The 11,624-nt window shown below is 42.3% G+C and overlaps 2 protein-coding genes across 2 annotated transcripts; both read right to left on the bottom strand.

Moving 5' to 3' along the window:
- Window positions 1–266: 266 nt before the first annotated feature.
- Window positions 267–3,796, bottom strand: fam185a (family with sequence similarity 185 member A). Its single transcript, XM_023428301.2, has 8 exons — window positions 3,289–3,796; window positions 3,037–3,146; window positions 2,597–2,689; window positions 2,248–2,386; window positions 1,381–1,422; window positions 1,189–1,284; window positions 930–1,064; window positions 267–812 (listed from the first exon to the last, which is right to left on the bottom strand). The coding sequence occupies exons 1-8, from the start codon at window positions 3,737–3,739 to the stop codon at window positions 700–702; spliced, it is 1,179 nt and encodes a 392-aa protein (XP_023284069.1). The 5' UTR covers window positions 3,740–3,796; the 3' UTR covers window positions 267–699.
- A 1,193-nt stretch (window positions 3,797–4,989) lies between these two features.
- On the bottom strand, window positions 4,990–6,737 carry LOC111671249 (fibroleukin-like). The gene has a single exon (XM_023428328.2). It carries the CDS (start codon window positions 6,099–6,101, stop codon window positions 5,505–5,507), a length of 597 nt encoding a protein of 198 aa, XP_023284096.2. The 5' UTR covers window positions 6,102–6,737; the 3' UTR covers window positions 4,990–5,504.
- Between the last annotated feature and the right edge of the window lie 4,887 nt (window positions 6,738–11,624).

The following is an 11,624-nucleotide window of genomic DNA, read 5'->3' as shown; positions in this document are numbered from 1 at the left end:
ATCTTTTGTTCATATAACACTGTCTATTTGCTTTACACCTGCTTTTTTTCCTACTGTAACCTAATTTTTATCAGGACATTTTAAGAGTGTGTGGATCTGTTTTATGTGGGACATAACTGTTAAAACTCTATAATCTAAAGATCTGTGATGCTCCAGTGAGATGAAGCTCATTAGTTGAAACAAGTGTAGATCGTGTGCAGTTCATCAGCTCATTTGGTGCACTAATATAAGGCTCTTGTGGCATGTGCAAAGAGGGTTGTGGGAAATGTGTTTTAAGATAATTTATTGCAGTGTGACATTTCTAATTTATTTTATAGTATTAACATGTCATACAGATGAAAAACAATCACAAGCAGCCAATAATTTGAACAAGCTAACAGTTTCTAATAAACATTCAGAACAATTTTACAGTTCAGCACAAAGCAGCTACAAGTTACAAAGTATGCTTCCAACACTCAGTGTATGTACAGTGATCTTTAACACATGCAGAATATTTGTTAAATACTTGTTCAATCCCACATCTAATACCCTGCCTCACCTGAAATAATTTCCTCATTAAAAGTACAACATATCCTGAGCAGGGAGTTAAATACTTCAGTGAGGTAAAGGTTCATTCAGTCAGTAAATATCTGGCACTGTAAGTTTAAAGCCCCAGTGCAGTGATGCGGCATTATGAATAGAAATCCAGTCAGTCATAGCTCAGCTCCCCAGCTTCAGAGACTCAAACCAGCTTTGTGTCCTCAGTCTTACAGAGCCTCTGTCTGCCTGAGCTTTAACCCACTGGTCCACTGGAGATGCTCCATTCATATAACCTAAGAGAAATACAGGAGATATTCAGAGTATGTGAAGGAATAAGAACATTATTTGCTGATTTATTTGGAGGGTTTATTTGCCGTAAAATGTGCTGTAATGAAAAAACGATGGCTTACCAGTAACTGTGGTTTGGCCTTGGGTTGTGTTGTTTTCTACTTCATGCAGAACCATCTCTGGGCTGATTTCCACCGACGATCCACGTAGTTCCACCCCTGCTCTTAACGTGGATGGGACACGCACACACACTGCTCCTGCGTAAGGCAGAAGAATGAGGGATGAACTAAGAACAAGAAAATGACTCAAAAGATTGGACAGTACAGAGGAAAGACAGCAACGGTTTGTAAGGTGAATATTCCCCTTATACTGTGTGTTTACCTTCCTGGCTGTGGAGTTCAGCACTGCCACTGTCTCCTACGTAGACATCAATGCCTCCACTGTGAGAGGAAACCTTCAGGAAACTATTTGAACCATCTGCAAAAACAAAGCAAAAGCCTCACTTGTTTTGTTTTTACCAGCCACTGATAGACACCATGCGTAGGTCATTGTGCAATCAGTCAGCCTGCTTACCTATAACTGTATCTCCAGACACGTTCTTCACAGTGGCATTGCCTTTTAATCATTGAAAGCACAAGGTCAGTATTAACTGATGTAGGCAGGTTACAAAAATACAAGAATTGGAATGAATGTTCACCAAAGTTAACAAGATAATTGTTTCCATGTATTCTATGAAGACAGGAAGATTCTAACTTGGATGAAAGATTTTCTTCACTTCATGTGACAGGGCTGTTTGCCTTTGTTATCCAATCTGTACTTCCAACTATGAGTCTTTTTTCAACTAACTTGTTTTATAGATACCTCCAAAACAAACATCCAGTACAGAATTTGTGATAAATTGAAACCACATTGCAGTTAAAATAGACTCTGTTGGATCAGAGCCCAGGATTCCTGACATACCAAAGGCCAGTTCTCCCAACCAAAATGAACAAGGCAGATGCGTAACAATGGCTCGTGGACAGTGGCGGCCAAAAATTCCTCCCAGTGTGTGTACAAGCAGGAAAAAGTGAATATAAATGGTGTGTTTGTTGGAAAAAAGTTGAAATGACCACACTCACACTGGTTGATTTTTTCCACTTTAAAGACATTTTTTTTTTTTTTTTAAATAAGACTCCCAGGATTCACCAATAGACAAAGATTTTTGCTGTGTTCATGTGTATGTTAAGTCTAGCATAGTCGAGTATAAATATGAGCAGTACTTCAAAATTGAAGTATGTTACTTGAGTAGATTTATTTAGTTACTTTCCACCACTGCTAATTGCTTCACTCTGCACTTGAGTTTGGCTGCAGCACTAACCACACAAACAATTTAGATGAGAATATACTGTATACTGTAGCTGCTTTAGTATAGGTGAGTAACGGATGCTGCAGTTTGCTCACCGTGCACATGCCCCAGCTGTACTCTCCCAGAGCAGGAGGAGATGCAGCTGGACTCTGCATAGATGGCTTTGACCTTCAGTGGGCCGTGTTCTGTTGAAACGGTCATGTCGGTGCCCTGGAGCTTCTTGACATCCACTGCCTGCGAACACACAGCATGGCACAGGGCTGTAGTCAGGTGATGTATAATTTAAACTTTTTTCTTAGATTTATCTCCACATCATAAAGTGAAACATACAACTCAGTGCTTCAAACACATTTAGATAAATTCTTTATTCAGGCTGCTGCTGCCCCCTAATGTCTGCTGAGTGTGAGACCAACAAGTAACAAGTAGTAACACTGTCGTCCTTACACTGTCTCCACATGTACTGATGTCCACATTGCCGTGGATAGTGCCCACACCTGTGACATGTCCTCCATTGGACTGCACCTTCACCTGATGACCCTGAGATACAGCAAACAACAGTGACAGGATCAGGAGTGGGAAGTCACTCTGAAGATTGTAGGAACACTTGTGGGGTTTCTTTTGTTTTTTTGCTTGGTGACATAAGCAGTTATAGAAGACATTGGTTTTTGAAGCCGTACTTTCTTCACACATTTCAGCCAATACTGACTCCAATATGCTTTTTGAAGAGTCTTTTTTAGTCAATACCGCTTTAAGAAAATGATATGTGATTAAATGGGTAATTTGAAAGTTGTATGAAGTGGCAAAGGAATGCTGATATCAACCAGTATCATATCAGTGCACTTTCTGCAATAAGCCTTAGTTTATGTTGTCATGCCAACACCTACCTTGACAGAGTGCAGCAAACAGTTGCCTCTCTCTGTTTGCACCTTGCAGATGTCACACTCCATTTTCTTAACTGCTACGTTGCCGTTTCCTTGAGTGTTAATGTAGAGATCTGAACAAAATACACATTCTGAAATTATTCATGCACACCTAAGTTCAGTGAAGTTACTTCTATGAAATCCAATGTGGTACAGTAACTCTTTTATAACAACTGAGTTGTCATTTAATCGCATCATTTCACGGGAGACACTCACTGCTTTTGATAGGTGCAGCCAGATCAATCGACACGTTACTGTTCACCTTCTCAGCGGAGATCAGAAGCTCTTTGCTCTGATCATCGTAGTGAACGTGTAGGTGATCCAGATCCACCTCCTGCTGCTCGGCGTCTGTTCCGTGGACTGTTATCAAGGCTCGGTCAGCCTCCGGGAAGGCGTGCAGGTCAAGCGGGCGGATGGAGATGCTACAGGCCAGCTGTGCCCGCACCGTGCAGAAGGGGCTCACCTCCAGAGCCCACTGCTTGAGAGGCTGGTTTACCTCTACATGTGCTGGAGACTTCGCGGGGGCAGAGCTGTAGAAGGACCGTGAAGTGTGCAGCGGGCACCGGGGGGTCTTGAGAGTCCTGGGGCTGACTGTGAGGGACCAGCAGCGGAGAAGTCCGACACATCCCCGCTGACCGGCTGAGCTCTGAATTAGAAACGCTGCCATTCAGTCGATATGGACTATCATAACACTGTCAAACTTGTGATACACTTATACAACAAGACCGGACTTCCGGTATGAGCTTTCACACTAAAAGCGACAATTACAATTTGCAACATCACTATTACTAACACAAGCAAGTGTTAAAGCAGCCAGATGCTGCAGTGTGTTCTTCCAGTGCTTGTAATAGTAAGTGATCTAAAAGAAAAGATAAATGAAAAGTGGAGAGTATAAAGGAGGTGTGAAAAAAATATATATTTGGTGTATTTTTAGCAAATTGAATTTTTTGTTAATTTTTTTTTCATATTGGACATAATTTAGACCTTTTCTTAGCATGTTCACACAGTAAACTATTTAACCATAAATAATTCGATTTTCAATCTGAACTTCCATGGCCTTGGTTTATTTTCTGTAATGAAAACATTTTCAAGGTAATAACCCCACATTCCCGCCCTGCTTTGTGCAACATGTACAGATTCTCTAAACTGAAATACCACCTGTCCACACGTTTGCTAAATCAGAGCCCACTGTAAGGCCCTTATCACATCCGTTGATATTGTGCAATTTAAGTGCATATTACCAAAGAAATTTTCAATTTATTTAGCAAAAAAAATGTTGGTACACTAAAAGTCTGGATATTTCTGCATCCAAGAACTGCAGTGGGGCAGAAAGCTTTAGTTGCCCAGTATGGCCAGTTGATAATCCAGGCTTGCAAACAACACATAACAAGCACTGAGGAGTTCCTTGTTTTTCACCCTGTTGTATAGAAATACTGCACTGAAGATAAGATCAACAAACCAATTAATCAAGTAATCTTTACAGCTCAATATAGTACCAACACCTTATCCCTTCACAGGTTTTTTTTTTTTGCTTTTATGTTGAAAGCAAACTCTTTTACTTCCGGTCTCATTCAGCGTCACTGTAGTCATCTTGATAGACCGGATGTAGAATCTTGCATAAACATAGCGCCGTCCCCTTCTAGTTTTGTCCAATCAGAAGGCCTATTTAAGCAAGTTGCATGTGTCGTCATTCTTTCCGCAAAGGCTGTAGGGAATTTGTGTCCTGCACTTGCATTTATGCGCCTCCAAAGCTCCACTGACTGAATTGGGTTTCTATAGTTTTCTATAAAGTAAATCTGCTCAATCGACTCATTGTCTAATGTTGATATAAATATGTAATTGTTATTAAGTCTATTGATCATTTTGTACTTTAATTTGCAGCTAATTTCAGCAGGCAAAACAAACGAATACAAATCATTTATGTAAATTTATTTTATTTATCTTAACAAAACGAACTTTATTATAAAACATCCCAAACAGCTTCAATCAACATCAATTGGCTTTCCAGTACTGTAATAAAAAAACATCCGTCTCTGTGCTTCATACCTGTCAGATTCAGACTAGAAAAATAACAAGAGGATTTCTCTCTGTCGTCACTGAACAAATTCCTCTCATATAAAGAAAAATAACAACGTTATGATATATTAATATTAAACGGTTATTTAAAAAAAGATACTATGTAACAAGGACTACAGCCTTAACTATGTACATCCTCAGTTATTGTCATTAAGTTGTATACAAACCAGTAGGCTATTGCAAAATCAACCACCACAAGGCGGCAGTATTGTGTAAATGGTGAACAACAACTGTGCGGAGATTATGATAGGTTTTATTAAAACTGAAAGGGGCACCTCAGGAGCTTATGGTTGGAGTTAGCAGTTACACCCTTTGTGTTAATTTTGTTTTCAAACATGCCCAGACAGACTCGCAGCTCATGGTGCAAAGCCTTTTGGTCTGATCATCATCCTGACAGTTTTAAAAGACCGTCTGTCACTGGTGGGGTAATACTCTGTCGATATGTTATGCCACGTCCCCCAGAAAATCCCATCCCGGACTCCAGTGTACGTTCCCACGTAGTATCTCCCGTTGAGGTTTGCAGCCATGCAGGCATCAAACCACCAGCCGGAGCTGTAGTAGGCCCCGCAGTTCCCGGAAGGATAGCGGTCATTGTCCCTGTCCGGGGTGGTGAACGGCCTGTTGTTGTGATCATAAGTTTTGCTGAAGCGGAGAGCATCACCCGCGGTACCAGAGTAACCTCCTACTGTCAGCCTGTAGCGCAGACGCTCACTTGCCACCTTGAACTGCTCGTACTCTGCATACTCCATCACTGCGTCAAAATCCTCCAGCTCCACCCGCAGCACCATGTCCCTGTCCCGGGTCAGCAGGTGGATCATATTGTTACCCAGCCAAAACTCTCCTCCGTCCAGCTCCCCGAAGCCTGATCGGTACTCAGCCCAGGTGCGGTTGAAGCTCACGCTGCCGTCCAGACGGCGCTGCACGAGGGTCCATCCTCCTCCACCCAGCTCCATGTCACAGAACACTGGGAAGGTTTTGCTACGGATGTCAGGGGTCACTTGGTACACTCCGCTTTTTGTTTCTCCTCGGAGCAGGTGGTCTGAGCAGTCTCTTTTCACCGTGGTGACTGCAGAAAAGGGAAATTGGAAGAAAAGGATTATGAAAACTTTTTTTTTTGTCTCAAATTCCTCCAAAAGCAAACTAGCCCTTCCTCATGGAGGAAATGAACTAACTAAAGTCCTGCTTCTTCTCATATAATGCAGGTGAAATTATCACTGCAGCTGGGATGCAGCCGTGAAATGTGTTGGGTGAGGTCACAAGTGCAACAGGTCAGTGCAGAACTACTTTTCCACCATAAAAGATTGAGTGTTTTTGGAGCCTTTCTAGGTGATCCTCCACAGTAGATACACGTATAAAATTTTAAATTAAAAAAAAGTAAGTAGTAAAGATCAAATGAGTTAACTGCTTTGATTAAACACAGGTGTACAGTGTGATGTAGTCTGTAAAGAATGAGTTGAACAAATGGGATATGGGAATCTTCTTGACCTACATCTGTTACTGCATGATTAGCAGGCTGTTAGTTGTTTGATTGATTCATATACAGTGTTTGAGCTCAAGTGTCAAACTCATAAACTCAAACTCAAGAATCGATAAGATTGATTTGGTGCTAAATTATTCACTTACTGTAAGACAGCTGCACTGAAAGAGGTTTTTAAGCAGTTAGTCTATGCATACTTGTGGTTTTATCCCTCACACACACATTATGCACAAGTATGCAAATTCCTCCTTTGACAAATAATAGCTGTGATGTATAGCACAAAGATGATCTCACACACCATATAATTATATTATGATTCTTTACATGAGAGTCATTAGAGCTTACATGTGAGCCTCTTACTGAAAATCCTTTCAGCTCCGGTTATACCCATTTGCCTTTTTAGTGAGAAATGCAATGAAGGCACCTATAATACTAATGCACAGCAGTTCTTTAGTCGTTTTCAAGCTAAAATTCATTTGTATTCATCTATTTTGTGTAGTGAATATTAATAGCCTACATAAAGCAAGATTAAAATCAAATCAGTGTTATTTGCTACCATACATCGTATGCACACAAAGACAAAACTTGATCTGCTCTGTGACAGCATGAAATAATTTGTCTTGCCTTTAAATGGTATCCGTGTTGGCAGTTTGCGGTCAGGCCTGTTGCCTCCCTGGTTGTACTCAGGGTGCTCTTTTGGACGCCTATCCAGTGATGGTCCACTTGGACTCAAGCTGTTATTGATGAAAGCAGCCACCTGGTTGATTTTCACACGCAGCTCACGTGTACTGGGAGTGGAAGACTCAGCAGCGGAGGGCTTGAAGCCAGAGGTGGCAGGGGTTGTTGACCTGAAGAAGTCAGTTTGTGCACTGGGGGAAGGGACTGGAATCATCATTTTCCCTGGATCTGGAGTTTGTTTGGGCGCTGTTTCCTCCACATTGTGAGGTATCTTAGCTTGTAAGCCGGTGTCAGTATTAGAAGCTAGATTTAGCTTTGTGGATCCTGGAGTGGTGCTAGGGATAACACTTGGGAGGATCCCACGGATGATTTTGTTTGGTCTTGTTGTCATTGGGATCGATGATGGTTGACCGGCTGTTTGTGGCCTCAGATCAGACGTAATCCTGCTGTTTGGGCTCATCGTGAAGCCTTCAGGGAGAGTGTGAAGGAGAGGGAAGGGTCGAGTCTCCAGGCTGCTGGAAGTCTTTGCACCCAGAGTGACAGCAGTCTGTTTTATGGGACCAGATGTAGGTGGCATGTCAGTTTGAGAATTTTGGATGCCATCTGAAGTAGTCCCGCTGATATGAGGAGGATCTAAATCTGCTTTGGTCTTTGGGCTTGGCTTTAGTTGCACCGCTGGTTTTAGCCTTTGAACAGATGTTGCTCCTGGCTTGAGAGTAGGTGTAATTGGTGGTCTATGTCCAGGGGGAGGCCTTGGTTTGGATGTTTTGTTGGATTCTGCCTCAGGGATTTCATCAGGCACAGATTTTGGGTTGGGATTAGGCATTTGGCCAGGCTGACGTGTTTTAAGGCCCTGATTTGTTTGTGGTGCTTGGCCAGGTTTAGGGTTCAAATTTGGTTCAGTCTTTTGGCCTGTTGTGGGCTCTGGATGTTTTTGGTAAGGTTCATGGCCAGGTTTAGGGTTTTGGTTAAGAATAAGAATGTTCTGGCTGGGTTCAGGCTTTTGATCAGGGGTAATATTAATACGATCAAGTGTAAGCTTTTGTCCAAGTGTTGAGACTTGGTAAGATTTAGGCTCAGGAGAAGTATTTTCGTAAGAACTTCCCATTAATTCTGTTACAGACTTTTGGTTATCACTTTCAGATTCAGGCTCTTGGACAGGTGTGAAATACTGGTTAGGTTCAGACCTTTGATCAGGTTTTGCTTTTTCTTCACTTTTTGGCTTTTTCTCAGGGTTTTGCTTTTGCTCAGGCTTGTTTGTTTTGAGACGATGATGCAGCTTTTTCTCGTGTTTGGAGTTTTGATGAACAGTTGTGATTTCAACAGATTCAGGCTCTCGGCCAGTCAGAGGATCTGTATCAGAACCGGTTGTGTTTACAGTTACAGGTCTTTGATGAGATCTAGGTCTCTGGACAGGAGGTATAGACTTCTGATGAGATTTTGGCTTTTGATCAAATAAATTGTTCTGAACAGTTGTACGGTCTTGGTCACGCTTAGGTATTGTTTTGTTTTTCAAATTTTGATCAGTAGTTAAATTATCAGGTGATACTCTCTGGTCAGGTTTTGGAATTTGGACCTGTTGAGGGTCTTTGCCAGGTTTGGGTTTCTGGTCAGCTGCGGGTTTTTGGTGAGAAGGCCTCTGCTTTTGGTTGTGTTTTGTTTGTTTACGGTCATTCTTAGGATTTTTTAGTTTTCGGTCTGCTTCAGGCTTCATTCCAGGTTTATACTTTTCACCGGGCTTTGCTCCTCGACCTGGTAGAGGTTTCAAGACCATCTTAGTGTTTGAGCCAATGTTCGTTTTAGCTGTCCAACGGCTGCCATCTGCAACTCCTGGGAATGTAGTTGTGTACAAATTCTGACTGGGAGTTGTGCTGGTTGTAGTTGCTGTAGTTGAGCTAACTTGATCCTGGAAGCCTGGACTTGGACTTGGACTAGTTGTAGAGGTGAACCTAGTAGTCGTACTGGTTATCTGTTGTCCGGGGCCACCCAATGACCTTACTGTGGCTGTTGTTGACCTACTTGTGGCCCTAAAGCCTGCCTCTGCATCGGGGTGAGGGTGCTCAGAAATGCCCGCTGCTACACCTTCTGTGCTTAGGGTTAGTAGTCCATTAGCGGCTACCGTCATCCCTTGAGTGACATCTGGTATCAAATGTGAACTGGACAAAGGAGGAGATGGAAGAGATGACGTAAGAATTGTAGCTTCGTTTGAGTCCATAGAGTCATGTCTCGGAGCTAAACTTATGGAGGATTGAGGAGTCGGGCTGAATGAAACAAAGTCTGTCCTTTCAGTTGCTTTGTTTGATGTTAATTCTCCATCACTGTCTCTCTGTACACTCTGGACCACTTTTTCTCCTTCTGTTTTGATCTCCTTGCCTGTCTCCCTGTCCTTCTCCTCCCCCTTCCCCTCTTTTACAGTTTTCTCTTTTCCTGCATGCCTGATGCTTTCAGTCTGTTTTGGTTTCTCATTATTTCGCTCCCCTTTTATTCTGTTTTCTATTTTCTTTTTCCTGTCCTCCTTGTGCTGCTCCTGCTCCTTATTTATATGCTCATCATGGTCCTCAGACATCTTTGTTCCATCACTCCCCCTGTCTTCTTCAGTTCGGGTCTTTTCGTCTGTTTCCTTTGTTTCATCTCGCCACACATGATGGTCACTTTCTTCTGTTTTTTCCTTATTTTTTATATTAGTGGTCGTCTCTCTTTCTTTTCCATTCTCCAAGTTATCGTCTGGATCTCCCTTTGAATCCCATTTTCTACCTTTTTCTTTATTTCTTTCTGTCTCTGTCTCTCTGTTATTTTTTTCAACCCTCTCTCTCATCATACCCACTATTCTCTCATTTCCACCAGCAGTTGGCTTCTCTAACTGCCCCAATTCGTCCTTTCCTTTTGCCCCCTTTGTCTGAGTTTTTCCATCTTTTCCTGCCACTTCTTTTAAGGTTTCTGCTTTCTCATTTTCTTTTATGACCCCTTCATAGCTCTCTCTTTCTGCTTCCCATTTCTTTCTCTCTCTCTCTTCCAGAATTGTTCCTTTTTCTGAATCAGTGTTACCATCTCCTTCCATAATCTTTTCCACTTTAACACTGTCTGTTCCACACTCCTGTCTAAAATCTTTTAGTCTGTCAGGATTTCTCTCATTCGCCCAGTTACTCTCATCCTCAGGTCCATATGTACCTTCATTCAGTTTCACATGCTCTCTTTCTCTTTGCCTTCCACACTCTCTCTCAGTTTGGCTTACTGTACAATCTGCACACATCTTCCTCAGTTGATCCACATTGTCCTTCAGCTTCTGCAGATCCGTCATGATCTTCTCCAGTTCTCCGAGCTGCTTTGGCAAATGAACAGTCAACGGTGGCAGACTGAAGAGGTAGGGGCATGTGTTCTCATCCTGCCCCTCTCTGCACAGCCCCTCAATTTGCAGAGTTGCAGTGCAGGGCCCAAATCCCTTAGCCCCCAGGAGGTCTCCTTCACCAGAGTCTGCTGTGGTCCAAGAGAGGCTCAAAAAGGCCAGCAGGGTCCCACATACGCACAGTGCTGTTAACCTCATCGCGTCCTGAGAGTAAATAGTGAAAGGAGAGACAGGAGAGAGTGTAAAAAAGATCCACTTCAGTTTGTGAAGCACAGTGACAGTGAGAGGAGGAGGTAAGGTGGGAGGGAGAAGAGGAGGGAGGGGGAACTGATAGAGCTGCTTAGTGAAAAGCAAGTCCGTGAGAGAAATGAGGAGCGAGACGCTTTGAGGGGGAAACAGGTGAAAAAAAAAAAAAAAAACAGAGCGAGAGGAGGATTGTGAGGATGTACCTCTCAGTAGATGGTGTCTGAGATAGTAGATGATAATCATAACGCGTGAGGGAATGGTAAAATATTTCTACTTCATAATATAAGCAGAATTAGTCGTAACACTTAGAAATCAGTCATGAAAAGCCACAAAATGTGAGAGCTACAGAATGTATGTCTTCTTGTAATCCTATTATTACATTCCAATTTATCTTCCTCCTAATCACATCATGTAATGAAGACCATTTGTAATGCATTCTCACTCCATGCTGTAATGATAAGTATATCATGGTCTTCAGTATGCATATGTGTCACAGTTGCTTTGGCAGGCGCTTCCCAAGCTTCCTGTCAGTGGGTCCTCAAACATGTGAAGGGCAGATGCGACAGGTCAAAATATGCATTTGATATAAATAAAATATTGGCTACTGGGGCAGAGCCAAGAGTTTGTTCCTCAGATTTGTAAGGACATATTTCATTTTACTGTAAGCTGTGTGGTTTTGTTCAGATTGTGAATAATGGAAGTCAGGAATGTCAGATTTATCCGAGAAGGCCG

This window comes from Seriola lalandi, unplaced genomic scaffold, assembly GCF_002814215.2.
Source record: "Seriola lalandi dorsalis isolate HSWRI2012SDOR001 ecotype SW California unplaced genomic scaffold, Sedor1 jcf7180002054873, whole genome shotgun sequence".
Lineage (NCBI taxonomy): Eukaryota > Metazoa > Chordata > Actinopteri > Carangiformes > Carangidae > Seriola > Seriola lalandi.
The sequence above is the reverse complement of the archived record's forward strand: the minus strand, read 5'-3'. Positions and strand labels throughout refer to the sequence as shown.